Genomic DNA, 27762 nt, shown 5'->3' with positions numbered 1-27762 from the left:
CCACTGCAGACAGCAGCAGCGGGAAGGATGCTCTGGAGAGGACACCCAGCCCTCCCCAGGGGCCAGCAGCTCCCCACAGTCCCCATCCCCCTCTCCCCAGCTTCTCCCTGCTCCATCTCTGCCACCCCCACAGCAGCCGGCTCGCTGCTACCGCAAAGCTGCAGCGCTGTGCATTAGCATTCCCTGCCACGGGCTGCGCGGGTCCCGCCGGAGCCGGCAGCCGCAGGGGCCCAGCACCGCCCCGACGCGCCCGCACCGGCTCCGTGGGCACGGAGATGCCCCCCAGCTCACCTCCCCAGAACCAAACCGGAGCCTTCAGCCCATCTCAGAGGCCAGCGATGCTGCAGGAGAGAGATCTGTCTGCAGCGTCTATCTGTCTGCCAGCAGCCGGGAGTGGAGGAGCCCAGCAGACAGCGATGCCAGCGGGACGAGGACACAGCGGGGTGAGGTGACAGACAGGGACAGCACGTGCCAAGCCCCCTGCCCTGCCGCAAGCACGGTGCCCCTCGCTGTGTCCTTCCCACTCCAGGGCACCCCCAGCTCGGCTCGCCGGGAGTTTCAGGCTCCGCCGCCCGGCTGACGTGGATCGGGAAAGCGGCTGCTGCCAAGGGCACCTGCAGTCTCCAGGGAGGCAGGAGAGCAGATGCCCAGACGCAGCAGTGATGGCACACAGGGATCTGGAGGAGCACAGCCTGCCCTTGAGCTCTGCCATCATCATCTCCACATCCATGTTCGCTAAACCTGGGGAAGCCACCAGCCTCAGCATTCCCAACCTTCCCCAACAACACCACAGCAGCGGCTGGAGAAGGTGCAAAACTCAGCTTTGCTCACCTCTGCCTGCAAACCACTCCTGGCCAAAGAACCACTTCACTCGGACCAAACTGGGGTCATTTGCTGACAGACAAAAAGGGAGCTCTGGCAGAGCAAGGAAATCCCAGCTCTTGGGGGAAAAGGTCCCTATTCCTCCTTTCACCTCCCCTGAGTCAGCTCCTACTTCAGCCTGGAGTTGATCGTATTTAATCTCTTAATCTCTTACCTCCTGCTCGTTTCACTTTTTCACCTTAAACAAGTCCCTGACAAGAGGAAACAGCAATGCCAGGGGCTGACTCTCAGCTCCAGGTGACCCAAACAAGGAGACACCAACTTCTCCGCAGCACCCACGGGCCCAACGTGCTTCCAGCTGCATCCAAGATGCTCCTGCAGGTCCTGGGCTGGATGCTGTGGGCTCACACCGGCACTTTCCCCAAGCTCCAGCACAAGTTAAGGCTCCTCTGAAAAGCCATTGACAGAGAGAGACAGAGCCTGCACTGAGCTTGGCCACATTCCCACCCTCCCCATCTCCAAACACCTCACACAAACTGCATCAGCAAAGTTCAAGGAGCCCGAAATCCCAGGAGGGACGTGCTGCAGCAGCACAGCGCTATCTTGCCCACATCCATGCCGGTAAATCATCTCTCCACTATCTCCACTGGCCTCTGACCATGCCAGGAGGTCCAGGGCAGCTGGCACAAAAACCACTTTGACTTGCAGGGAATCAGAAGGGCGTTTTAATGGCTTAATTGCAATCCTGTTCTGAGGCATCAGAGCTGGGGGCACTCAACAGCTTATCTCAGGAGAGCAATTCTCCCTCCCTTGGTCTTTCATCCTCCTGCCAAGGCCTCTGCCGTTCCCCAGCACTATTTGCAGGAGCTAGCCAGGCAAGGAAAACAGGAGCCCGGAGCGATTTGTTCCCTGAGCTCAGCTCAGCTCGCTCCCCATCTCTGATGTTATCAGCCTCAAATGTCGTGTGTCGCTCTGGGCACCTTCAATATCCTCACCCAGCCAGGAAAAGCTGCAGCAGCCACCGAGTCCAACCAAGGCTCCTCATGCTGCACAGCCCAGTCTGCAGCAGAAAATTCTGGGGATACAACACCTCACCCCCCTGAGAGGATGGCAAACCTGCCTCTGAGGATGCTCGAAGCCTTTTACCACAGGCATTTTGGTTCCATGGGATGCTCTGGGATTAGCAGCCTGCTGTCCCCTCGGAGCAGCCTCGTGCCGTTCTCTCTGACAGAGATGATGGTTATGAAAAGGTAAAAACAATTCCTGAGCTGGAGCTGTGCTGAGCCACTGCTGGAAGAGGCAGATCCCAGCCCCACATTCCTCTGCTCGTTCCTCCAGGCCATGTCCACAGCCCAGATAAACAGGGCCTAGTCTCCAAGCCCTGCTCCCTGGGAGAGAAGACACCTCAAATCCAGCTGACCTTCCCCAAGGGTCAGATGCTCCCCAGTCCCACCCGTGGCCAGAGCAGACGGGAGAGAAGAACGAGGATGTTCCCATTCTCTGTGACTGCTCCGCCTTCGCATCCACCGCTTCCAGGCGGCTGCAGCCCCGAGGGGAACACAATGTTCAGCTGCACAGATCTGTGCAGGGCTTGGCACATGGATCTGCCTCCCTGACAGCACTGGAAGTTCAGCACTCAGCCAGAGCACAGGGCCAGATCCCCAGGTCACTGGGGTCCTGCACCCAGCTGCAGTGGCAAAACTGGCGCTCGCCCACCCTCGGTGCCATCTGAGCACCCCACAGGGTTGTGGGAGCAGCATGGGAGATCTCAGAGCTCCCGTGAGGCCTTCAAGGATGGAGGGGTACGGAGGTGACTCGGCAGCCCTTTCCTGAGCCCAAAGGTGCTCCCACCCACACCTCCAACAGAAACCCTGTCCCCAAAAAACTCAAAGCACTGAAATCTCTCGGCCACCCTTCTGACCCACAGCTGATTCCAGGATGCTGCTTCTGCCTCTTCCCATATAATAGGTCCCCTGTGCTTTGTCCCCACCACAAAGCCCTGTCACCCCACAGTCCCACACAAGGGCCCACCCTGCCCATACTCTTCTCGGGGTCACCCTGTCCTGCTGCACTCCTATGCCACAGCTGAGGCCCCTGCTCTGGCCCCAGCCCCCCAGAACTTGCCCTGCAAGTACCACTCCCCCCTCACCCCCATGCAGGCCAGGGTTATACCCCAGTACCCAAGTCCTTCCCTCCCACCCCAAACTGGGCCAGCAGCCCCTTGGCCCAGACCTGTCACCCCCAGACCGGACCAGCCCCCTTGCCAGTACCAGTCTCCCTCTCTGCCACTGAACGGGGACAAGCCCCACTTCCCAGTTACCATCAAACTGGATCAGTTCCAGCTTTCCCAGCACAAACCTCCACCTGTGGGGCTGCTCCTCCCAGAGCCAGGTCACGGTCGTGTTCCCCCCACAACCGAGGATTTCTCCCCCCAGCTGAAAGCTGCTCCCGCCCCGAACCGGAGGCTGCATCCCCCACCCCAACCGGGGCTGGGCCCCCCGAACCGCCCCCAGAGGCTCGCCCCGCAGCGGGAGCTGCTACCCCCCCCACGGGCTTCTGCCCCCCAACCGGGGCTGCCCCCCGGAACCACGGGGCTCCCCCCCGACCCGGGGCTCTGCCCCCCGGAACCACGGGCTGCTCTGCCCCCCGGAACCACGGCTGCTCTGCCCCCCCCAGAACCACGGGCTGCTCTGCCCCCCGGGGGGCTCTCCCCCCGAACCACGGGCTGCTCTGCCCCCCGGAACCAGCAGGGTGCTCAGCCCCCCGGAACCACGGGCTGCTCTGCCCCCCGGAACCACGGGCTGCTCTGCCCCCCGGAACCACGGGCTGCTCTGCCCCCCGGAACCACGGGCTGCTCTGCCCCCCGGAACCACGGGCTGCTCTCCCCCGGAACCACAGGGTGCTCTGCCCCCCGAACCACGGGCTGCTCTCCCCCAGAACCACGGGCTGCTCTCCCCCGGAACCACGGGCTGCTCTCCCCCCGAACCCTGGGCTGCTCTCCCCCAGCCGGGAGCTGCTCCCTGCGCCCACCACAGGCTGTGCCCCTGCAGCAGAGGGCTCCTGCCGGCAACCGGGGGCTGCCTCCCCCCCAACCGAGCGTCCTCCCCCGCCACAGCCGGGGCTGCTCCCCCGAACACAGATCTGATCCCCCGCTCCCCCCGCTACCTTCTTGGGGGCCTTGGTGACGGTGGCCATGAAGGAATATTTCTCGGCGTCCTCCACCTCCTTGGCCTGCTTCTCTCGCCGCCGGCGGGCTCCGGCACCGACATCCTGATGCGGCGGGGAAGGCGAGGCGGGCCGCGGCCGCCGGCGAGTCGAGAGGGGACACGGTCCGGCGGGGCGGGCGGGCAGCGCGGCGGGGGCTGCGGTCGCTCGGCCCGGCCGCTCCCTCACGCTCCTCGCTGCCGCCGGCGCGCTGCCTGCGGCGGGTCTGCGGCCGCCGCGCCAGGGGCGGGGCCTCGCGACGTCACCGCGCCCTGACGTCACCGCGCACCCGCCGGGCGGCTGAGGCCGAGCGGCGCCGCCGCGGGAGCGGCCCGGGGGTGGCGCCCCCTGGCGGACAAGGAGGGGAGGGCGCTGGGGGGCGGGGCCAGATGTGGGCGCGGTCACAGTGTGGGGGCGTGGCCAAACTGGGGCGTGGCCAGGAAGCTCCGCGCGGGCCAAATCCCAATTAACTACACTAATTACATCAATAAATTTATATATAAATTTAAAAGATGCATCATATGTAAACATTAAAACTAATTAAATTAATTACTTAGACTAAATGAAATAATTATAAACATTAATTTTATACTAAAAAACATCAATTTTATATTAGATAGCAACCATATAAATGAAATATTATAAATATTATAACTATTATAACTATTATAAATATTATAAATAGTATGTAAATGTTTAAAAATATGTTTATTTCTATTTATATGTATAAGTTATATATTTACATTTAAAAGTTATTATAAAATGACAAAATTTGTATAAATTCCTTTTATGCATTTATAAATTATGCATAAATTTGTATGTTGAATAACTGAATTATATATATTTAATTATTATATTATATAAATGTTTATATTTTTTTCTAAATAAATACAGAAACTAAATGTTACATTAATTAATTGATTCATTAATTGGGAAATTAAAGCTGAAGATAAAGAATTAGGGTTTTCAGGGTAAAAAATATTTGTGTTGTTTCAGAGAAGAAGTAAAGCAGAAGGAAAAACATTCTTAAACAGGAAAATAGTTTGAATAAAACAGGGGTAAAACTAAATCGGTGAAAAAATAAAATATCAAGGAGTGTGTCCAGCCCCATATGTGTGGGTGTCCATCCCAGGTGCGTGTCCATCCCAGGTGTGTGACCATCCCAGGTGTGTGTGCCCATCCCAGGTGTGTGTTCTGTCCCAGATGTGTGGGTGCCCACCCCCAGGTGTGTGTCCTGTCCCAGATGTGTGGGTGCCCATCCCAGCTGTGTTAACCCCCGCGGTGCCCATCCCAGGTGTGTGCCCATCCCAGGTGTGTGTGTGTGTCCATCCCAGGTGTGTGTCCATCCCAGATGTGTGTCCAGCCCCAGGGCTGTGGGTGTCCACCCCAGATGTGTGTCCATCCCAGATGTGTGCCCACCCCAGGTGTGTGTCCATCCCAGATGTGTGGGTGTCCATCCCAGGTGTGTGCCCATCCCAGGTGTGTGTGTGTGTCCATCCCAGGTGTGTGTCCATCCCAGATGTGTGGGTGCCCACCCCAGCTGTGTTGACCCCCGCGGTGCCCATCCCAGATGTGTGTCCATCCCAGATGTGTGGGTGCCCACCCCAGCTGTGTTGACCCCCGCGGTGCCCATCCCGGGCCCCGGGCCGGCTCGGCCGTGCTGGCCCGGCTCCGCGGCCGCTCGGGGTCGGGGCAGTGCCCTGCCGGTCTCATCGGCCATTAACGAGCGGAGCGGAGCCGCCGCGTCCCCGCAGTCACCCGCCCACACGCCCAGCCCGGCGTGGGGGTGCTGAGCACTTTTTGGGGGTGCTGAACCTGGCCGGGGCTTCCTCCCCCACTCCTCCTCCTCGCCCTCCTGCAGCGGGCTCTGCCGGCTCCTGCATTCCTGGGAGGGTCGCAGCCAGCCTGTCCCCAGCCTGTCCCCAGCCTGTCCCCGGGGCCAGGGACACCGAGGGGCCCCATCCGCATCCCGGACCGCGGTGCCCGGCTCCGCAGAGTCTCGACACGGGCTCTGGGGACATTCCAGGACAGGCGGACAGGCTCCGATCGCGGGCCACCCCGACCCCATCCCCAAACGCCCCCCAGGCAGCTGGGAGGGGTCGGGGTCGAGCCCTGCTCCTCCTTCGCTTCCCCGAGGGTGTTCCCTTAAAATGCAAGCTGGGAAAACATCAGCGTGTGGGTTAAAACCCCAGGGGAAAGAGCAGATAACGGTTTTTAACCAAAATCACTTTGTCTGCCCACAAAACGGCCTCTGGCCACCTAAATGCTGCAGCAGCTCCTCGGCCAAACCCCTGTCCCGGAGCCGCCGTGCCCCGGGAGCCGCGGCCCCGGGGCCTTTCCGCCGCTTCTGCCCCGTCAGCAGCTCTGCGGTGCCCGCGGCGCGCTGGGGAGGCTCCCCGCGCTGGGCACAGCTCTCTGGGGGCTGCTGCCAGGGGGCTCACACATCTGGGGGGGTCTCCGAGTGCTTGGGAGGTTTCAGGGCTGCAGGATGAGCCCGAGATGTCCCAGCCCTGCCGACGCCACGAGCAGCAGGGGTGTGGGGACGCCCAGGACCCCCGGGCTGGGTGCTGGTGACCGTAATCTGTGTCGCTCCGTGCCAGCCGTGCTTCAGATCCCGGGAGCCTCTTGCTGATGCTTTCCCCTCCCACCACCCACCTTTTCCCCCAAACCCCCTGCTCTCATGCCATCAAAACACCTTTTTGCCGTGCCAACCCCCATTTGGGACCCCAGGAGGGACCCCCGGCTGCCCCCACCCTCCGTGCCCCCCTCAATCCCGGGATAGGGGGGTCTTTTCTACCCTCCCCTACAAGGAGGGACAGGGATGTGGCCCCATGGGGTTCCTGAGTGGGGGGCTGAGAGCAGGTTTGCTCCCCACATTGCAGGGGCTGGGGGTGGAAGGAATCACATCCTGCTCCCACACAGGCTGGGGAAAAGGCCCCAGCTGGGAACATGAGGAGCAGAGGGACCCTCCTGGCCCGAACCCGAGGGCAGGGAGACAGAGTTCGGCTTTCTGCCTGCATTTTCCAGGTGCTTTTACAGCACACAGAACAGCCAGGAAAAGTCAGGGACGAGGGACTGTGGGGTGTGAGTACAGAGGGGGTGGGGAGGGTGCTCCTCACACCCCCCAGCAGCCCGGGATGCTCCCAGCTCTGCCCCTAGCTCTGCCCCCAGCTCTGCCCCCCAGCTCTGCCACAGCTTCAAGCTGCCGTCATCCAGCTCCAGCCACCCTCTCCTGCACAGCTCTGGAGCTGCCTGGAGCATCCTGCAGCATCCTGGAGCACCCTGGAGCAGGCCAGGGACTCGCTGCCCTCAGCCCCCCCAAACCCGGGCACGGTGCCCACCCCTAAGAGCAGCCTCCGGCCTCAAACACCCCCCAAATGCGACCATAATGACCGTGGCACGGAGCCAGCAGGATATATATAGGTCCCACTTCCCTGGGAAGGGGATGTGGACCTGGGAAACCCCCGGCTGCTGCTGGGGAGAGGAAGGGCTGGGCTGAGTCAGCTCCCCTCGAGGAATCCTGTTTGTCAGCAAACAAGGCAGCGGCTCAGCCCCGGCACTCACAGAACGCTCCCCAGTCCCCTCCTGCCCTTGCCACCCCCTTGGGTGAGCGATGGGGGCATTCACCCTGCACAGCCCATGGGCTGGTAGGGACCCAGGGTGAGGTGGGAGCCCCCTGGCATCCCCTGGAGATGCTGGATGTGCGCAGGGGGAGCAGGATGGGGGGCTCCCCTGCTCCTGGAAAGAAGGAAGGGAAGCAGGGGGAGTGGCGGGGGGAGGAAATGCCTCTTCCAGGGCTGTCACTCGAAGCAAAGTGCTCCAGGAAACTTTGCCTCAAGTGTGTTTGCTTTAAACAGCTGCTTCCCAACCGTTCACACAGATTTTGGGGGGCCCCCGGCTCCAGAGCCAGTGCCTGGAGGTCTCAGCAATGCCAGTGGAGCTGGGGCAGGAAGGGCAGATGAATCCCTCTGCCCTCATTCCAGTGGCCATGAACTCCCACGTGCATCCACAGGGAAGCAGGTCAGGGTAACACCACCAGGAGTCAGCCCCAGCCACCCCCTCAGGGACCCCAGGGCTGGACAGGGGAGCCACAAGCTCCAGTCCCCCCTTTGTATCCCAGACTTACACCGAGCTACACCTCTCTGTTTATTAATAATATTAAATATACAAGTTGTTTTCCATTATTTTCTTTAAATAGACTTTTAAATGCCTTTGTATAAAATATTTCAGGATTTCATTGTATAAAAAAACCAAACCCATCCCAAAACCAACAAAAAGCCCCAACCAAACAACAACAACAACAAAAAAAAAAGGCAAAATAAATCCAACATGGGTAAAGGCAAGTTTTCTCCCCCAGGAGCAGCTCCTCCACAGTGTAAACTGGTGACTTACACCACCAGGAGTTTGGCCCCAGACTTCCTGCTGCATCAGGGCTTTTATCCTGATTTACACCAGTCCCTTGCCCAGGAACCCCCTCCTTCTGCCAGTCATAAATACACACGCACACACACACATATATATATATATATATATATATATATATATATATATAACCCCAAATTAATAGTGATGCTTTCTTTAAAAACAGTTGGGTTTGTCCATATTTTCATCCTTCATATAAAAATAATGCTTGAAACTCCCAGAGCAGCGTGGGCCACGCTTCACCCGGGGCTGGAGGGAGCCGTTGGGTTTTGGGGCATCTCCAGGGCTGGTGCATCCCAAACCAGGCTCTTCCCAAAGGCGGGAGTGGGGCTGTGCCTAGAAGCCCCAGGGTGCCCAGCTGGGGCAGTTCCAGCTCTTCCACCCCCGTGGATCCCATCCTTCCCAGCCCCATTCCCTTCTCCAAAGCGCAGTCACCAAAGAAATGGAATCCCAGCGAGGCCAGCTCGTGGTGAGGACCCCGGGAGGGACACACGGCCCCCCCAGAGCACTTTGTGCAGGATAAAGACTTTCATCCACTCTACTAACAAATAAAAATAAGCCCTAACGACAGGAGGATGGGGAGGGACTGGGATGGTGCCAAGGGTCACCTCAAATCCAGCCCCGTGCAGGGACACGGGCACGGGTGGGCTTTAAATATTCACAGTGTGAGGGTTTGAGTCGCAAGTCAGGGCTGGGGGTCTCAGGACTGGCCCCCCCAGAATTCAGGATGCTCCAGTTGAAGCCTCAGGAAAGGCAGGGCGAAGGGGGCGATGGGTGCTGCTCCAAACCCACTCTGCTGGGATGGGACAAGAGCCAGAGGATTTGGGGAGCCGATCCCATCCGTCTTCACCCAGCTCTGGCCGCGTCCAAGTGGGATCAGCGTCCATCACCCACATCCAGCACCTCCGTGGTCCTGCTCAGCATCGCTCCAGCCGCCGCTGCCGTCCCGCAGAGCCGCAGGCATGGTTCCAGCCCTTCGCCTCCCGGCGCCCGGGGGTCCCACTCAGGGCACATCCCGCCATCCTTCTGTCCCTGCCAGGGAGTTTTTTGCAGTCTCTGGCCACCGGCACGGGGCAAGGGAAGAGGGAGTGTCAGCGTCACGGTGGGGTCGCGGTGAGGCCGGCGCGTGCCAACCCTCCTTCCGTCCGCATCCGTCCCCCGAGCAGCTTCACATCCTGCCTGGGGCCCTGGGAAAAGGAGGAGAGAGATGAGCAGGAGCTGGGGCTCTGCCAGGGAGGGCAGCGTGGGGAGAAACACACGAAAACCACAGGAAAAAATACTATGTATATTAAGAAAGTGCCAGTAATGGATTAACGAGCTGCGAAACCGCATGCTGGCAGCGCTGGGGCGCAGACCTGCTCCTGTCCGTGTCTTCCCACACAGAACTTCCCTGCCCATGGCCAAGGTCAGCACCAACCAGGGACACAATATTGTCCTCACGGCTCGGACCGGAGCCCTTCAAGGTCCCACCCAGCCGCTGATCACCTCAGAGATCCTGAGTCTCCAGCTCTGAACATTCCCTTGCTCCCTGCAGCGCCCTGTGACAGAAAGACGGGCGGTTTAGAGCAGGCTCGCCCAGGGTGGGGGTCCCCGGAGTCCCCCCACGCAGGATGCTGCCACACCCACCTCCTCTCCGGCTCCTCGGGGTCGCAGCCTCCATCCTCCAGCGGCCGCTCCAGGACCTGTATGGAGGGAGGGGAATGAGCCCTGGGGAAGTGGAGGCTGCAGCGGCAGGGTGGCAAACCTCCCAAATAACATCCTCCCACCACGCTCAACACCACCAGTCTCAAAATTATGGGGAAAATGGGCCTCAACCCACACCGGCCAAGAGACAAGTGGGGAAACTGAGGCAGGAGAGAACCTTGGCGCCCGGGGAGGAGACGAGGTAGGGGGTCTTACCCTGGATTTATACTTGTAGAAGAGCAGCCCTCCCGTGGCCAGCAGGACGGCCACCACACTGGCCACCGTAATGTAGATGAGGGGCTCCCGGCGGCCCTCCCTGGCGGGCGGCTCCTTCCTGCGCTGCTCTGCGCCCAGAACAAAGCCAGAGTCAAAGCTGGGCCCGGCCCCGCCGCCATCCTCGGGGTCCCGCAGCCGGCTGAGCCCCCAGCCCCACGCCCTCGCCCTGTCCCTGGGGCCGCTCGGGGCCCGCAGCTCCGGGGCCATCCTGGAGAAGCGGAGCTGCGTGACGGGCTCGGCCGCGGCCGCGGGACGGATCCTGGCGGCGCCGCCCGCCGAGCCTGCGCTGGGCGATGCTGTCCGAGGGGTGGTCCTGAGCCCGCCGGGCTGCTCCGGGAGGACGGAGCCTCCCCACTGCTGGCCTGGATCCTGCGGCAGGGGGCCGGTGCCCCACTGCACCAGCTCTCCATCCCCACGGAGCACGGGGATGTCACCCGGTGCCAGGCTCAGCATCCCCGCCGGATCCTGGAGGGCTTCGGCACTGCTGCCTGGAGCTGTCTGCTTCATCCCGGGGGCCAACGCCAGCGCTGTGTCACCTAGCCCGGCGCCCAGGACCTCCTCGGTCCCTGATCCCCCGTCCGTGCTACTGGGGGGCTGAGCTGGGGCCTCTAAGTCAGCGAGGGTGGCATGGAGGAGGCTGGAAGGGACCCGGGTGCTAGCGGGTGCCGTGTCCCTGCCAGCGGCAGCAGAGAGGGAGGGCTGGGTGGCAGAAGGGAGGGCAGGGGACAGGCAATTGCAGTCAGGATCTGTCCCCACACCTGAAAGAAGGAGAGAGAAGAGAGAGCCGTGGGGTCACCAGCCTCCAAGAGGGGCACAGGCAGCAGATCTGAGGTCGGGGGCGCTGTCCCCGTCCCTCCCCGCAGCCCCGGGCGAGCGGGTCAAACAGCCCCTCAAAAAATGGGAGAGCAAGGGGGAGGCGGGGAACAGGCAGGAGCAGGCAGGGCAGCGTGAGGGTGACGAGCAGCGGGTGGGATGAAGCAAACCCGAGTCACCGGGTCCCCTGAGCTGGTGACAGCAGGTTATTCACAACTTGCAGGAGCCAGAGAGCCACGTTTAAGGTCCCCACGGCACAAGGACATGGCACAGCTCCGACACGGGGGTGACAGTGGGACATCTCCTCCATGCAAACACAGCACGGGCGCTCGCAGAAGCGCGGACGGCAACACAGGGCTCTTCCACCCCGGCAGCAACACTCTCCCCGAAGGCTTGGCCAGGGGAAACTGAGGCACGAGGCAGCTGAAGTGACACAGCCAAGGTCATGCAGCGTGTTGGTGGCACAGCAGTCCCTCCATTTCTCCGTGTTTTGCTCCACCCGGCATCGGGGCTTTGAGACAGAGCCAAGCCTGATGCCTCCTTGGTCCCCCTCAGCATCTCTCCCTTGCCTTGCTCCAGCAGGATTTAGCCCAAATCCCACCTTCAAATGGCAGCCAGCCCCTTCTCCCCCGACACTGATGCAGAGCTCGCTGACACAGGAAAGGGGCCAAGGTGGACACGTGCCACACCCACAGACACACGACTCTTAAGGTGCTCCATGCAGGCGAGCCCAAGCCCCCCAGACTGGCACAGATTTACTGGGCAGAGGCCAAGCCTTGGCATCTCACCTGGTGAGGATCCAGACTTCTTGGGTACCAGGCACACCCTGCGATAGACTCGGCTGCAATCCTTCTCAAAAGTCTTTTGGTCCTGCAGCAGACGCTTGATTTCCTGGAAGAAATCCTTCACCAGCACCAGCATCTCGTAGGGGGACGTGGTGAACTCCTTGAAGCACATCTGTGAGAGCTGGAGGAAGCACCAGGCTCAGCATCAGCTCCATGGCCACCCAGTGTCACCCCCACAGATCCCACAGTGCTCCCGAGGCAGGACTTGGCTCCATGCACACGCCAGCTCTGCTCTGCTCCACAGCCCTGCCCACACACCCACCCCAGGACACTCTGCACACCCCATTTCACCCCAGGACACTCTGTACACCCCATTTCACCCCAGGACACTCTGCACACCCCATTTCACCCCAGCATGCTCTGCACACCCCATTTCACCCCAGGACACTCTGCACACCCCATTTCACCCCAGAGTGCTCTGGACACCCCATTTCACCCCAGGACACTCTGGACACCCCGTTTCACCCCAGGACACTGTACATCCCATTTCACCCCAGGACACTCTGCACACCCCATTTCACCCCAGAGTGCTCTGGACACCCCATTTCACCCCAGAGTGCTCTGCACACCCCATTTCACCCCAGGACACTCTGGACACCCCATTTCACCCCAGCATGCTCTGCACACCCCATTTCACCCCAGGATGAGGACCCAGGCCCAAAGCCCCACAAGGCTGGGGTCACTGTACCATTCTCTCCTCATCATCCTCCTCCCTGATGCAGGGGTCCACGTTCTCATCAATGCTGTCGTACATGCTGCGCACCATCTTCATCTTCTGGGCATTGGACGAGTTCTCCTTGAACTCTGTTTTCTTCAGGATCTTGCCCATCAGGGGAAAGGCGGCTTTCACATAGCAGATGGAGTCATTCTGCAAGGACACAGTGACAAAAAGTGACAGCGGTTACCGGATGGGCGTCCCACTCTGCCTGGGGGAAACCGAGGCACAGAGGCACAAAATGCCTTTCTACAATTCCACAGGGTTCCCAAGTGGGACTTGGAAGCCACCTGGCCAAGCAGGATGGGTCCCTCCTGGGCTGTCTCCTGCAAAGGGAGATGAGAGGGGAGAGTGGGGATCTGGGGACCTCCCACCATGCCCCAGCCAGCCCTGCTGCCTGTCCCCTACTGTCCCCAGCAAGAAGCCACTCACCAACTGCTTCTTGTCAATGAACTTGAAGGAGACCCTGCCCGGGTGCTGCATCTGGGTGTCAGCCTGGAAGGACAAAGCAGGATGTCACCCCACATCCCCAGGGACAGCGCAGGGGCTGAGCAGCCCCAGATATGCCATGCTCCGGGCATGGGGTGCCTGGGACCCCCAAATCCACAGGGCTAGGAGGATGTTGCTCCCATTCCTGCTTCATCGCATCCCACACCCCTCCTCCTCACACAGGCACATCCCTAAGGTTGATACAGTGGCAGGAGTGAGCTCAGGATTCCTGCTCCCACCAGGATGTTGTACTTCCCAACTCACAGACCTTCTCCTGCCTTTCCCTGCCTGCCCCCACCCCGCCTCTCTTCCTCCTCCTCCTCCTCCTCCTCTTCCTGCCAGCACCACAGCAGAGCCCAGCGCTGCTTAATTCTCCCCGGGTCTCTCCCGCACCATTCTCTCCTCTAAATCCAGGCTGCAAAAGAGCATCCTGCCATGCAGGAGGCGGCCGTGACACCAGGGTCACACATTCTCCGCGATCACACAGCGCCGGGGTCCCACACGCAGCGCTGCCGGCCGCCCGTGCCACGACCCTTTCCAATGGGAGAAAAAACCCACCCCAACCAAACGCTCGCCCTCCGGGCTGCCATCCCAGGCTGGGAGGGCGAGGGCTGGCAGAATTGCCGGCCGGCAATTCTCCTCCTAGCCCGGGATGCCGTCCCGGAAACAATTGCTCCATTATCCTGCGGGCGCTGGAGCGAGGGCCAGCTCCTCCATCAGCGAGGAGAGGGCTGCAATCCCCAGCAGGAAAACCACATCTTCCATTCAAACCTGCTCCGTCCCCTTCCTCCCACAGCCGCGCACCCAATTTTAATCCCTGCGCGGAGAGCAAAGGCTCCGGGGATGTGCTGTGCGGAGAGGGCTCGGGCAGAGGAAGCCGAGCTCGCCCGGGGCGCTGCTGGCCCCGCAGCTCGGTGGTTAAAGAGGAAGAGGTGAAGCGCGCCCGGACGCGGCGGTTACACCGAGCTCGGAGCGCGGCTCTCGGGGACTCGGAGGCGCCGCTCCCGTCCCTCGCCCGCACACCCCTCTCGCTGCAGGCAGAATTTAATCTGCGACAACCCTGCAAATCCCTGCGTGCCCCCGATTCCCGCTTCTCCCCTGAACATCCGCGTGATTCCCCGCTCGGAGGTGAGCCAAGGGCCACGGAGAGAGAGATAGGGCCCCGGCAGCTGCCTCCGATGGGGCCGGAAAGGCCGTGCTGCGGGGCGGCCGCCAGCAGCCAGAGCTGCCCACGGGCTGCGCGGGATGACGGCCCCATCGCCCAGCCCGGGCGGCTCCACGGCCCGGCCGGGCCCCCCTCGCTGCCTGCCACCCACCCACAGCCCCGTTGCCAGCCCAGCTTCCAGGCAAGCAGCTGGACTCAGGAATGCAGCCGGATTCCTCTGCTTAACCCCTGCGCAGCCGCCCAGAAAGCACCGCAGCCCGCAGCGCCGGCCCCTGCGCCGCTTCCCCAGCGCCCCTGCGCCCATCCAGCCGCACTCCTGTCCCCTTCCCGGCCCCGCTCCTGCCTCCGTCTTCTCTCGTTCCTACTGGCGTCACTTTTCCATGGCCACCCATGACAGAGACACGACATCTGTCACCCCCGGTGCCCACTTGTCCCTTGTGGCCAGAGATGCTCAGCTCCTGGGTACCATCACTTCGCTAGGAGAGCTGAACATCGCCCCGTTTCCTCCTTTCAGCACTAAAAATAGCTGCTTTGCACCCGTCTGGCCCCAAATGAGCCCCCATCCCACGGCACAGCCCGGGGGGGGCACTCACCAGCTCCTCCAGCTCGGCTAGGTGCCTCTCCGTGATGATCTGCTCGCAGTAGCTGTTCTGCTCCGTCTCATGGACGCGGAGCAGGAGGAGGAGGAGGGACGACAGCAGGGAGCAGCGGAGCAGGCACACCTGAGCACGACACGGGAAGAGCTTGAAGCAGGGATAACCCACACGCACGCCAAGCCCCCTGCCCCTCTCCACCACCCCCCAGCGTGACCACCTCTGTGGTAGCCGGGACTTGGCCACGGTCCAGCAGGATAATCCCACTGTGGTCCTCCAACCCCGTGCCTATCCCCATCCTGCTATTTTTAGGAGCTCCAGGTCAGCAGGGAATTTCCCAAGGCCCGGTGACACAAGCCTGGATGTGGCTGTTGCCACCTCCACATTCCCGATCCAGCCCCTCTCCTCTCTCCCGCACCATTTCTCCGTCTCTCCTGCAAATCTCCTCCTCCGCCCTGGCTCTCCAGAGCCCATCTGACACACTGACCCACCCATCCCCAAAAATCCTCTTCCCACCCTCCAGACCCCCCCAGCTGCACCCGCCGGGCTCTTTCCATGCAGCAGCTCTGGCCTCGTCCCAAATTTCCCTCCCAATCCCCCTGCAAAGAAGCGAGGAGGCCCCGATCCGTGGCGGGACCTCGGTGAGAAACGGGGCTTGTCCCAGCGCCAAGACTCCCGGGGTGGGGGTGGAGGGGGGCCTCGGGTGGGTGCGCGCCCCCGTCTCCCGGGGCACCGGCAGGGAGAGGGTGTCTGGGTGATGGGTGGGGGGGAAATTCCCTTGGATGATATCCAGGAATCCTCCCCTCTTGTGAAACTCCAAGATGCCGCCCGGGCCACCGCCGAGATGTGGCCACGGCTGAAGGGAACCTCACCCCGCCGGGAACGGGCTGGGGACGGGGCTGGAGCCGGGAACGGGGCTGGAGCCGGGGACCGGGACGGGGCTTCACCCCGCGGCTCCGGGGCTGGAGCCGGGCCGGGGGTTGGAGCCTCATCGCGCAGGTCCGGGAATGGAGCCGGGGCTGCAGCATCCCCCCGCCGGGAACGGGGCCGGGGCCGGGGCTGGAGCCGGGGCCTCCCCACGCGGGGTCTGGGAATCGTGACGGGGCTGGAGGCGGGAACCGGGAACCGCGAAGCGGGGCTGGAGCCGCGGCTTCACGCCGCGGATCCGGGGCTGCCGCAGCCGACCGAGGCGGGGCTGGAGCACCGCCCGCCGGGAGCCGGGACCCCCCGAGGAGGGGACCCACCACGGGGGCAGGGGACACCCGGGGCCGCCGCTCCCGCGGGGACCCCGCGCAGGTGGCAGCGGGCGCCGGGTTGGGCTGGGGGGGTCTCCGCGGCCGCGGGGAGCGGGAGGGGCCGCCGTACCTTGGCTCCGAGGCGGGGCATGGGGGCTGCCGTGGGACCGGGGCCGGGCGGAGCGGGCGAGACGGCGGCAGCGGCGGGGCCGAGCGGGGCCGGGCTGAGCCGCCGCCGCGGCCGCGCTCCCCTTTATAGCGCCGCGGCAGCATGTGGTTTATGAGAAAGCATTGGCGGGCGGCCAGCCCCCGCGGGGCCCGGGCCGGGCCAGCACCGGGAGGGCACCGGGCGGCACCGGGCGGCACTGCTGGGTCCCACGTGCGCCGCTGGGGTCCGAGCAGAACCTCTCGGGTCCGATCGGAACCGCTGGGGTCGGGCTGGAACCGCTCGGGTTGGCTCGGCTTTCCCGGAACGGGATCAGCTCGGCACGGCTCGGCCCGGGGCGCCGCGTGTGTGAGCCCCCGTTATCACAAACACGCGTGTGGGAGCTCACCCGGGCGCACGCACACATCTGCACAGATGTGCCAGGGACAGACGCCAGCCCCGGATGGCCACGGTCACCCCGGGCACCGGTAGCCGTGGGCACACACGCAGCCTCGGGGCTGGCACACGCGTGTGCACACACACAGCTGTGCATGCCCGCACACACCCTCAGAACGTGTGTGTGCTCACACACCCCCGTGTATGGGTATGGCCACCCCGGGCACTCGTGAACATGTGAACAGACACACAAACCCCCCTGGGTGTGCAGGGACACCCCTCAGAGCACACACAGAGCTCTGGGCCTTGCACGTGTGTGTGCTTGCTCATCCCTGGGCACACAGACACACACAGACAGACACAGACACTCACATGCACACACAGACACACAGACAGACACAGACACTCACATGCACACACAGACACACAGACACAGACACACAGACACACACAGACACACACAGACACTCACATGCACACACACACACACAGACACACAGACACACAGACAGACAGACACAGACACATGCACACACAGACACACACAGACACACAGACACACAGACACACACAGACAGACAGACACAGACACACACAGACACACAGACACAGACACACAGACACAGACACATGCACACAGAGACACACAGACACACACAGACACAGACACACAGACAGACAGACACAGACACTCACATGCATACAGAGACACACAGACACACACAGACAGACAGACACAGACACTCACATGCACACAGAGACACACAGACACACACATGCACACACAGACACACAGACACACACAGACATACAGACACAGACACTCACATGCACACACAGACACACAGATACATACATACAGACAGACACAGACACTCACATGCACACACAGACAGACACAGACACACTGACACAGACACACAGACACACATGCACATACAATGGACACCCATGAGAACATGCAGGGATGGATGCATCAGCAAGGGTGTGCACGGACACATGGACATGCATATGTGTGCATGATAGATCTGCTCAGACACGGACAAATCCGAGAGCATGGATGGGGCCACATGAGCACAGACAGACCTGAGTGCATGGATGGGTCCACAAGAGCACGGACAGATCCATGTTGGCATGGACAGATCCATGTTTGCATGGACAGATCTGTGTTTGCATCGCTGGATCCATGTTGGCATGGACAGATTCATGCCGGCATGGACAGATCCATGCTGGCATGGACGGATCCATGTTGGCATGGACAGACCCGTGTTTGCATGGCTGGACCCATGTTGGCATGGAGAGATCTGTGTTAGCATGGACAGATGCACGTTTGCATGGATGGATCCATGTGTGCATGAACGCATCCTCGTGTGCATGGCTGGATCCACGAGTGCATGGCTGGGTCCATTTGTGCACAGATGGATCCCCATGTGCACAAGCAGATCCATTTGCACAGGTGCAGACAGATCCCTGGATAGATCGGTGCCCAGGGATCGGTGAGGGGCTGGATCCGGGGCCAGCAGAGCCGTACAACCAGCCCTATTCCCAGCTTTGGCATTTTCCTCTTCGCTGCCTGGTTGTTTTGCAGGCGACTGGGAGTGATTAGTGGCCACGAGGTGATCCATGGCAGTGCCAGCGCTCGGCGCTGACGGGAAACCGAAAGCAAACTGCTCCGCACACACAGCGGGACGCGGCTGCAGCAGGAGATGGTGACAACGGGGCCGCGTGTGGGTGACAGCCACCACATCCGAGCATCGACGGAGCGGGATCTGCTCCGGGGGCCGGAAACCCTGCTGGGGTTGCAGAAGCTGCTGCGGGGTTTTCTTGGAGCTGAGAGCTGATCCCAAGAGTGGAGGCCTGGGATCAGTGACCTGCTGGAGGAGATGGGGAAGAGCTGGGAAGCAGCTGGAGTTGGGGACAGCAGCGACAGCCCCAAGATAGTATCAGATTTGCACCAGCACACGGGTGCCACAGGTCTTGTCACCTTCAGGTGTCCCTTAGCAACAGCAGCAGAGAAATGTCTGAAGGTGCTGAGGATGACAGGCTGGGGAGGGAGGGCTCTGCGTTAGAAATCGGCCATCCTCCCGAAATAACCCCTTTCTCCCCAAAAAGCTGAGCCATTACCCACACTTTTCATGACAAGCTATTCTGGGAGCCTCACAGCTCCCACGGTGGGAGGACACCAGGGTGGACACCAAGGGACAGGGTGGGTGACGCCAGCACCAGGGGTGACTCACGGGGACCCCGTGGCAGCGCGTGGGGCCCTTTCACACCGGCTGAGACCACGGGCTGCTCGTGTCCCACACACTCATTCCCCTCTGCTTTAAAGGGACAGGAAAAGTGTCATATGCTGGGTCATGGGACAAGCTGTAGGGCAGGGACAGAAGGAGAGCAGGACGGAGGGACAGCAGGATGGAGGGACGGGTTAATATTAATCCGCCTCACGCATGACAGAGGGCGAGAGCAGCAACCGCCCCTTTTTTTTTTTTGGCAGGGAAGTGGCTTTTGCCCCTCCTCCCTTCCCAAACCTGCCGAAATCCCTGAGTCACGGGGCAGAAATGGGGCTGGTGGCAGAGATGGCAGAGGTGACAGCAGCTCTGTGCCCACACTGTAGCCAGAAAAATTGGAGGAAGCAAAATTTAGGGTGGCTGTCCCTCTCCCAGCTGCAAACTGGAACCAATGGCACTGTCACCACGCTGGTGCTGTGCAAGAGCTCCCCCTCACCCCCCACTGCCCCTGTCAGCCAAGAGGGAAAGGTGGGATGAGGCTGTGGGGCTCCCTGGGCATCCCGGGGCTGCCCACGTCTGCTGGCCCCAGCACAGAGGATGCAGGGCTGGAGGCGAGGCAGGGCAGGATGGTCCCTGTTCCAAAGGGCCTGGGGCAGCCACCAGCACCACATCTCCAGCATGGCCAAGGCTAGAGCATCCCTCAATCCTCTTGCCTCAGCAATTCCCTTCTTCCCACCCCCCACGGGAGTGAGAACACATCTCAACCAATCCCTCATTTTGGGAGGCTTTTTCCAGCCAGCAAGCCCCAAAGCAGGGATAAAACCTGTGGCATATCCAATTCCCCCAGCTGCATCCTAGGACCAGCCTCGGGCCGCCTCTGTGGAGAAAGTTATTTCCAGCAGGAAAATGTTGCAAGGTCTTAATCAGTTCCTTCCCGGTGATTCACCGGAGGGCCAGGATGCTCTCCCACAGTCTCCTGGGTGCTGCAGCTGAGCCAGGACCCCACCAGCCCGATCCAAGCTGCAGCCATGTGTGCCCAGGCTGGAAATCCCCGGGAGAAGGTCCCGAGCCAGTTCCTTCAGGAGTGGAGGAATGTGGGTTGGAAGGCACTTCCCCCCCCCGCCCGCTGCCAGCAGGGGAGACTCAGGATGTCGTGATGAGGCTGGAGCCTTCATCCCACAGCAAATCCCCCCCTTCCCCTCCTCCATCCATCCTTCCCGTGCTGCCTGATCCACACGGGGACACTGGAACACCCTAGGGACACTGGAACACACATGGAGACACTGGAACACCCTAGGGGACACTGGAACATCCATGGGGACACTGGAACACACATGGGGACACTGGAACACCCTAGGGGACACTGGAACACACATGGGGACACTGGAACACACTAGGGCACACACATCCATGGGGACACTGGAACACCCTAGGGGACACTGGAACACCCTAGGAGACACTGGAACACACTAGGGCACACACATCCATGGGCACACTGGAACATCCTGGCCAGCTCCCATCAGCGGGGGGATCTCAGGGTTGCTCTGGCAGCAGCCCCCTCCCCACAGGGTCAGCACCCACGGGAGCAGAGCCCTGGCTGAGCCAGGCCCGGGGTGTTCAGCCAGGCTGGGAGTGAGGGAACCGCAGGGTCAGGCTGTGTCCGGCGCCTGCGGAGAAAGTCCCTGCTCAGAGTTATCATAACCCAGGCTCCTCGACCACAGAGGCTCTCGGGAGACCTCCACCGCCCCAGCACGTGCTCGGGGGTCCTTGGCGCAGATAAAGCCCAGCCCTGGGGTCAGGGAGGGGCGCCCATGCCAAGGGGGGGTGCCAGGTGGTGAGGAGGGACCAAAGACCAAAGACGGGTGACAGCCCTGCACGGGTCACCAGCGTGCCCCCGGGCCTGGTGGCTGTGGCTGAGTAACGTCAGGCTCCAGCTCCACTCCTCCCTCCACCGAGGAATGTGGCAGGGCCAGAGCCAAAAACCTTCCCAGGCAGCTGCTCAGGGGCACCCACAGAGCCTGGGGGAGACACGGGGCAGGAGGTGCCACCAGCTGCGGGTTCAGGGTGGCAGCAGGACAACGCCCTCCCTGGGGCAATGTCTGTGTGCTCATGCTCTGGGGGACTCCCCAGCATCCCCAGGACACCCTGAAGAAGGCTGCTGGGGGCCACAGTGCCCAGCGTGCCCCACTCCCTGCTGGGCATCACCCAGAGCTCACGGAACACAGCGTGGGGGCAGCCCTGGCTCAGCCACGAGGGTCCCGAGCCGTGGCCGGGGGTCCAGGGGCTGTGCCAGGAGCAGCCGGGCACAAGTGGGGGCAGCTTGGGAAACAGCTTGGGAATGCCCCAGGGAAGGAAGCACCACCTGGGGGCCTCCTGTCTGTCACCACGGCCAGGGACAAGGTGACATCCAAACCCTTACTGGGCTGCCACAGCCCTCGGACTGTGTGACGGGCTGCCCCTGTCCTCAGCACGTGTCCGAGGGACTAAACCCCACTTTCACCCCCAAACTGGGAATGTGATCCCCACACGTGCCCAGCTGCAGGCTGATGGGGTGACAGCCCTGTGCCACCCCCCGACGGGGGCTGCGGTGGCTGTTTGGAGCCGCCAAGGCCGGGCATGGAGCGACTGAGCCCGCAGCCAGAACAGAGGAGCTGTTTGTGCTCCCGCCGGGCCGGGGCCGCTTGTTTATCGGCAGCCGGAGCTGTTTACATCAGCCACTGGCCCTGGGGACACCCAGCCGTGGGGCCAGCCCCCGCTGCTCCCCGCGGTCCCCAGGTGCCGGCCGGGCTTTGCTGGGAAGGAGGGGAAGCAGGGATGAGGGCTGAGCTGAGTCACGGCCTTATCTTGCTCCACACCCGACAGCAGGATCCGGCCAGGAGCTGCTGGGCTCCTTTCCCTGCTTGCCCCCATCCTTGAAAGCTGGAGGACCCCCAGCCCTAAGGGACATCCTCGCCAGCCAAAGGGACACCCTGGGGGACAAGGAGTGCTCTCACAGGGCACGGCGGGGCTTATCCCCATCATCTTCCTCACTGCGGATAGAGGGGGACAAAGATGGACAGACAGACAAGGAGGGTGACAAAGATGGACAGACAAGGAGGGTGACAAAGATGGACAGACAGACAGAGGATTGGACAGACTCCCAGAGGGGTATAATCTCCATCGTTCCATTCCCCGAGCCCTGAGGGGCAGCTGGGGGTTAATGGGGATGGGGAGGGGACAGCAGTGCCTTGCTTGCCGGAGGAGAAGGAGCCCTCGCCTCCCAAAAGGAAGCAGCTCCTGCCAGGAATTCGAGGCATTACTCAGCTGGCGGCCATAGATCAGCTGTTTGGCTGCTTGGAGCCTGTTTTTCATTAGCAGCAGTGATTTTAGCACCGTAGAGCCGCCTCCTCCCTCCTGCCAGCAGCTCCAGGATGGCCTTGGAGAGCAGGAGCCCTGCCTGGCAGGTGGGATGCCACGGCAGGTCAGGGATGCCAGGAGTGCTTTATCCCTGAGAAGCCTTGGCCGTGGGAGCTCTCATGGCTCACCTGGATGCAGCCCTTTCCCGGGGCAGGGATGAAGTCCAGGAGGGTTTTTGGAGGGATGGTGGTTCTGAGGAAGCTGGTTGTGCCTCCACACCCAGATTCATCCCTTTCCCGTCAGAGGGATGAAGTTAGGGTTGGTCTTTGGAGGAATGGAGCTCATAGGGAAGCCGTCAGTGGCTCCACACCTGGATCGATCCCTTTCCCAACACAGGGATGAAGTTCAAGCTTGTTTTTGAAGAGACGGAGTTCCTGGGGGAGCTGCCAGGACACACACGCTGCCCCCTCAGCTATGCTGGCAGCCCTGGCTGGGGCCGAGCGGTTCATTTTGGGCTGAAAACAGGAGATTTTGAAATTGCAAAGGCTGGTGGGGGAGGGTGGTGATAAGGGGGTGAAGAGGTGTTTGGGGGCTCACAAAGCTCTCTCCAGCCTCGCACTTGTCCAGCTAAACGCTGCTCTTGGGAAGGGTCTGGAACCCACTCAGCTTTATTAAAATCATCTTTCCACTCTTGAAAAGCCAAATAAATGTGATACAAATATCGACTCCATCCCCCTGCTCCAGGCAGCCCAGGTACCACAGGAAGGGACACGTCGGGATGGAGCAGGGACAGAGCTGTGCCAGCGGCTCCCGGTGCAAAGCCGGCAGCTCCCGCCGCTCCCACGCTCCCAGATGCTAAATCCAGCCTTTCCCATCTCCCTCACAGCTGGACAAGGAGCTCCCGTCTCCATCCCAGCGGCCTCATCTTCACTCCCAGGGGACATTCCCCATTCTCTTCCCCCTGCTCGTCACAAGTCCATCCCGTGCCAGAATGGAGCTGAGCAGCTCGCGGGAATGGGGTGAAATGGCTCCAGCTGCTTCTATGTGATTGGTGACTCAAATTTTGGTGTCCTGCTGCTTCCTCCAAGAGAAGGAATGGTCCTTCCAGCGGGTGAGCTGCTTCCCTGCTCACACAAGGATCAAAGGCTCCATCCAGCCCCGGGTAGTATCAGTGCTGTGGATGCCAAGGGGTGGTTTCAGGACTGCTGAAAAGTTCTGCTCATGCAAACTGGGAAGGAACAGGGTCCCACGGCACTTTGGAGGGGGCTGCAGTGATGTTTAGGGCAGGAGATGTCTCGGGATAACCGGGATCACCCTGCTCCCGGCCCAGAGCAGCGCGTGTGCCCGAAGGCCGCTCTTGCACCTACGCCAAGAGCTTGGATCATCCCCGGGACAGCACAAACAACCTTCAGCCACCACCAGAAAAACACAGGCTGATGCATCTTGGCATGTGCTGCTGCGCCTCCGCCCATCATCCCGCCCGGCAGCGCCGCGGCCCCCGGGATCACCGGCAGAACGGCTCCGCCGGCCCTCGGAGCCCTCGGAGCGACCTGCCATCCCAGCACGGGGGCCATCCCAGCACCTGCCATCCCAGCACGGGGAAATGCTGCCTGCAGAGGCTGAAGAGCACAAACACATGAGAAAAAACCTGCCTGGGCTCTTGTGGCCCAGAGAGCGGGCGATGCTCAGGGGACCCTCAGCTGCACCCTGAGCATGGGGCATCTTCCCCATCCCCAGGGCCACGGCCGGCTCTGGCTGTGGGAGGACGGGCAAGGATGCAGGATTGGGGTCAAGCTGCCGAGGGCATCCAAGCCATGGAGAGTCAGCAACCCCCAGAACTATTCCTCACACCCAGAGGAATGTCATGAGTCAAGGATCCCCAAGGACCTTGGAAAGGTTCAAGTTTAGGGCCTGAGATGAGCCAGACGAGTCCCAGCTGAACAAGGAGAGCCAGAGGCAGAGCCATGCCACCCCAAACCCCTTTCCAGAGCCAGGGGGAAGGGGCTCTACAGTGCTCCCCTGCCCAGCACCGCTGCACAGTCAATCTGAGCTGCCACCCCCACTTCAGCACTCATAATTAAGGATAATCCACCAGAATTTCATCCCATGGCTGCTGCTGCCACATCTGGAAGCCGGTGTGGGCTGCTCGTAGCTGTGCAGGATTTCCAAGGAACCACAGGAGTTTTCCATCCTCTTTTCATTAGCGTGTGGTTCCCGCCCCAGAGCTCCAAGCAGGGCCAGCAGCCCCACACTCCAGGGACCTGGGGCCTGAGAGGTCCCCAAGCAACCGTGGGCTATTAAAATTCATGATGTCCCCGTGGCTGGGCTGTGCCACCCCCTGGGGACAGCTCGGCTCCTGCTGGAGGGTGGCGGCACAGCAGTGGGGACCTGGATCCTGCCAGCAAACGATCCCGCTTCCCAAAACACAGCCGCGGGATGGCACTCGGCGGTGGGCATTGCCCCGCGTCCTCTGAAGCCGTGCCGCACACCAGGGCTGAGGCCCCCCAGCCTCCCCCCAAGGACTGGGGAGCCCCTGGGTGTCCCGGTCACCCCCTCCTTGGGAGCAGCCCCCTGCAGAGAGCACGCTGCCCCCCGACAGGCGGGACAAACCCCCCAGCAGCTCCTGACTGTCGGGCCCGGCCACCGAACAGGTCCCTGCTGCTGTCCCCGTGTCCCCGCCTGGAGCGCAGCTGCTCGGCCACATCTGGGGCTGATTTGGAGCCGCCGGGAGGCTGGAACCGCGCGGGGAGAGCGGGCAGCGGCCGAGGGCTGCTCAGGATGTGGCGGCTTGACCGGGAGGAAAGTGGCGCTGGAGGGGCAGGGGGGGCCCGAAACTCCCCCCGCACCCCGCACCGGCCAGAACCGGCCGCGGCCCTGGGGACGGGATTACGCCGAGCCCGAGGCATGTCCTGCGGCCAGCCCAGCGCTCCATGACCTCACCACCACGTGCCTGCGACAAGGAAGGAAAAGAGGAAACTCTACTTTTTATCAAGAATAACTCGTCTGAGCTTTTCCTGAGGGTGAGAGGGTGACCCAGCACCACTCACCTTTTCCACGAAAGCATCACTCCGGGGTGACGGCCGAGCCTCCCAGCCCACACACATCCCAGCATGGACACAAAGAGCTGCAATCCACCTCCCCAAATGTCCCCCAGCCTTGTCCCCAGCAGCACAGCCACCCTCGTCACGGTAGGGATTGTCACCCATGGGTGCTGCACCCACCACCCACTGCGCATCCTGGGTGCCTGTGGAGAACTTGAGTCCTATGTTGGGAAATTTGGGCAGAGGAAGTTGTGCCAGGCTCATAAACACATCGAAACCGTCTGTGGTTTCCACATGGGTCACATCCTCCTTGTCCCACCCCTGCGTGGTGTCCCCAGGAGTCAGAGCTGCTGGTTGGATCCCCATCTCTCCCCAGGGCTGGAGCCACCAGGATGCAGGAAGGGAAATGGGAATTAAAAATAATGAAAAAATTTAGAAGGGTACAGGCCTGGAACGGAGTCCACCCCAGGGACGCAGCCCAGCTCCAACTCCAGGGCTGGATCCCACCTCCAACCCCAGGATGCAGAAGTTCCACCTGGCTGCAGCAGAGACCGGGATGGGATATGGAGCAGAGACCCCTGGGTTATCCCAAGCAGCTGTGAAAAAGCAGGACATGAGCTGGGATTCACTCCCTGGGAAAAGCCCAAAGCACCAGAGCTGCTGGTTCCTGCTGCCCAGCGCAGCTCTCCCGGCCAGGACAGCCCAGGGTGGTTTGGCTTCCCTGGCAGCCCTCCCTTCCCTGGCAGCCCTCCCTCCCCTGGCAGCCCTCCCTTCCCTGGCAGCCCTTCCCTGGCAGCCCTCCCTCCCCGGGCAGCCCTCCTGTGCCCCTGAGGTGCCTGATCCCAAAGCAGCACCTTCGCTTTGGCATGAGGAAGACCAAACCAAATCCCAGGAAAACAAGAGGCATTGGCAGCAGGATCACCCCCAGGAAAGCAAGAGGCATTGGCAGCAGGATCACCCCCAGGATCCAGATTGAGAAAGAGCAAATGTAATCCCGACCCAGGAGCTGAGGAGCTGGTGGCTCCTCCACGTGCAGGGAATGAGCAGGAGCTGAGCTCCTTGCAATAGAGAGATGGATGACAATTGGGATTAGGATTGGGATAAAAACCCGACAGCCTCTCTTCACGCCTTCAAACCTTTCTGCTGAGCCAGGGGGGCGATTCTGTCCTCCTGGTATCAGGACTAATGCTGGTTTTTGGCTTCTTTTTCCTGCCTCTGTTGGGGCCAGGACTGAAGGCACTTGAGACCATAGTTCACGTTCAGACTCAGGTGTTTATTGTTTCTCCTCAGCGTTACAGTCTCACAGCCTGAGCTCTGCAGTCTCATTAACAAGGCGCAAAATGGCCAACCATCTCTTGTTACAAGGTCTTTTAAGGCTAAACTGTCCAATCAAGAACTGACACCTAAAGTATTTTCACTTTTAACCCAATAACTGATGGCTCAAAATTGGCAATGAGGACTTTTCTGTCCAATTCCACAAAACCCAAACCCATGGAGAAGAAGGTGAAGAAGAAGGAGCAGCCTCTGCCCTACAACCTCCATCTTGCTTTATAGATATTTCTGTATTCCTAAACCTTAAACTCTGAGTTTTTCACCCTGAGACATTGCACATTTCTATTCAAACTCCACACCCACAATCCCAGTTCTATCATTCCATTTTGGAAGCTTCTCCCCGGCCTCAGGTCAATGCAGTGTTCTCTTGGGGGTCAGTGCCTGTCAGCACAGAAAGTCTGAAATTCTCAGCAGCCAGAACTCCAGCAGCCTGACCCCTGGCAGCTGGATCCCCTCAGCTCCCAGGGACCAGCAGGGGCAGGATGCAGCCGGGCATCACCAGAGCACTTCTCCCTTGGAAAGGAAAAGCAGATCCAGGGGGACGAATTTGGCCATCCCCAGGAAGGGGCTGGATGTGGAGGGGTCCAGGCAGGTGCATCACGTGCCAGAACCACAACCCACCCTCACAGCCCCCAGACGCTGCTTTTGGGTTGTTTTCCCCCAGTCTTCACACATTCCAGCTGGGAATGTTTGGCCGAAGGAGGGATGTGGGATCTGCCAGGGGTCTGGGGACCTTCTGGCCTCCTGCCCCCACCACGAGGGGAGACCCATGGAACCTCCCCAGGGAGGAGCAGCACTTGTACCCCGATGCCAAAGCACCTTCATTAATGGGGCACCCTCATTAACGGGACACCCCAGTCTCAGGGGAGCCTCACTAATGGGGTGTGGGAAATGAATTTGTGGAGAATCCTCAAAGCTCGACAGAAGGCTCACAGAGGGTGAATCTGTATGCAAACCTTGAGATGAGAAATGCTGACTGAGAAATGCCAAGAAACACTTATAAGGTATTCTAATTAAGAAAT

At 61.1% G+C, this 27762-nt stretch overlaps 2 protein-coding genes across 8 annotated transcripts in view; both read right to left on the bottom strand.

The window, feature by feature from the left end:
- AHCYL1 (adenosylhomocysteinase like 1) overlaps positions 1-4281 on the bottom strand; it is a 28867-nt gene extending 24586 nt beyond the window's left edge. Inside the window, exon 1 of one of the 3 annotated variants that reach the window (XM_038162488.1) lies at positions 3988-4281. In XM_038162488.1, the coding sequence (XP_038018416.1) occupies positions 3988-4017 (30 nt within the window). In that variant the 5' untranslated portion in view covers positions 4018-4281. Of the gene's footprint in view, positions 1-291; positions 562-3987 lie in introns of those variants that run through there. The other 2 variants (XM_038162487.1, XM_038162489.1) reach the window with 2 other exon arrangements.
- A 3947-nt stretch (positions 4282-8228) lies between these two features.
- Positions 8229-17121, bottom strand: CSF1 (colony stimulating factor 1). Of its 5 annotated transcripts, none has more exons than XM_038162704.1 (9): positions 16393-17121; positions 15028-15156; positions 13213-13275; positions 12754-12933; positions 12009-12186; positions 10348-10475; positions 10075-10130; positions 9934-9986; positions 8229-9635 (listed from the first exon to the last, which is right to left on the bottom strand). In XM_038162704.1, exons 1-8 carry the CDS (start codon positions 16411-16413, stop codon positions 9935-9937), a joined length of 807 nt encoding a protein of 268 aa, XP_038018632.1. In that variant the 5' UTR covers positions 16414-17121; the 3' UTR covers positions 8229-9635; position 9934. The 5 variants fall into 5 exon arrangements, with proteins under 5 accessions (XP_038018632.1, XP_038018630.1, XP_038018631.1 ...); XM_038162702.1 differs by having other exon boundaries at positions 10348-11165; positions 16393-17117; XM_038162703.1 differs by lacking the exon at positions 16393-17121 and adding an exon at positions 15446-15495 and having other exon boundaries at positions 10348-11165.
- Between the last annotated feature and the right edge of the window lie 10641 nt (positions 17122-27762).

The sequence above is a fragment of the Motacilla alba genome, chromosome 26 (assembly GCF_015832195.1).
Source record: "Motacilla alba alba isolate MOTALB_02 chromosome 26, Motacilla_alba_V1.0_pri, whole genome shotgun sequence".
Taxonomy (NCBI): Eukaryota; Metazoa; Chordata; class Aves; order Passeriformes; family Motacillidae; genus Motacilla; species Motacilla alba.
This window is presented reverse-complemented; position numbering and strand designations above follow the sequence as displayed.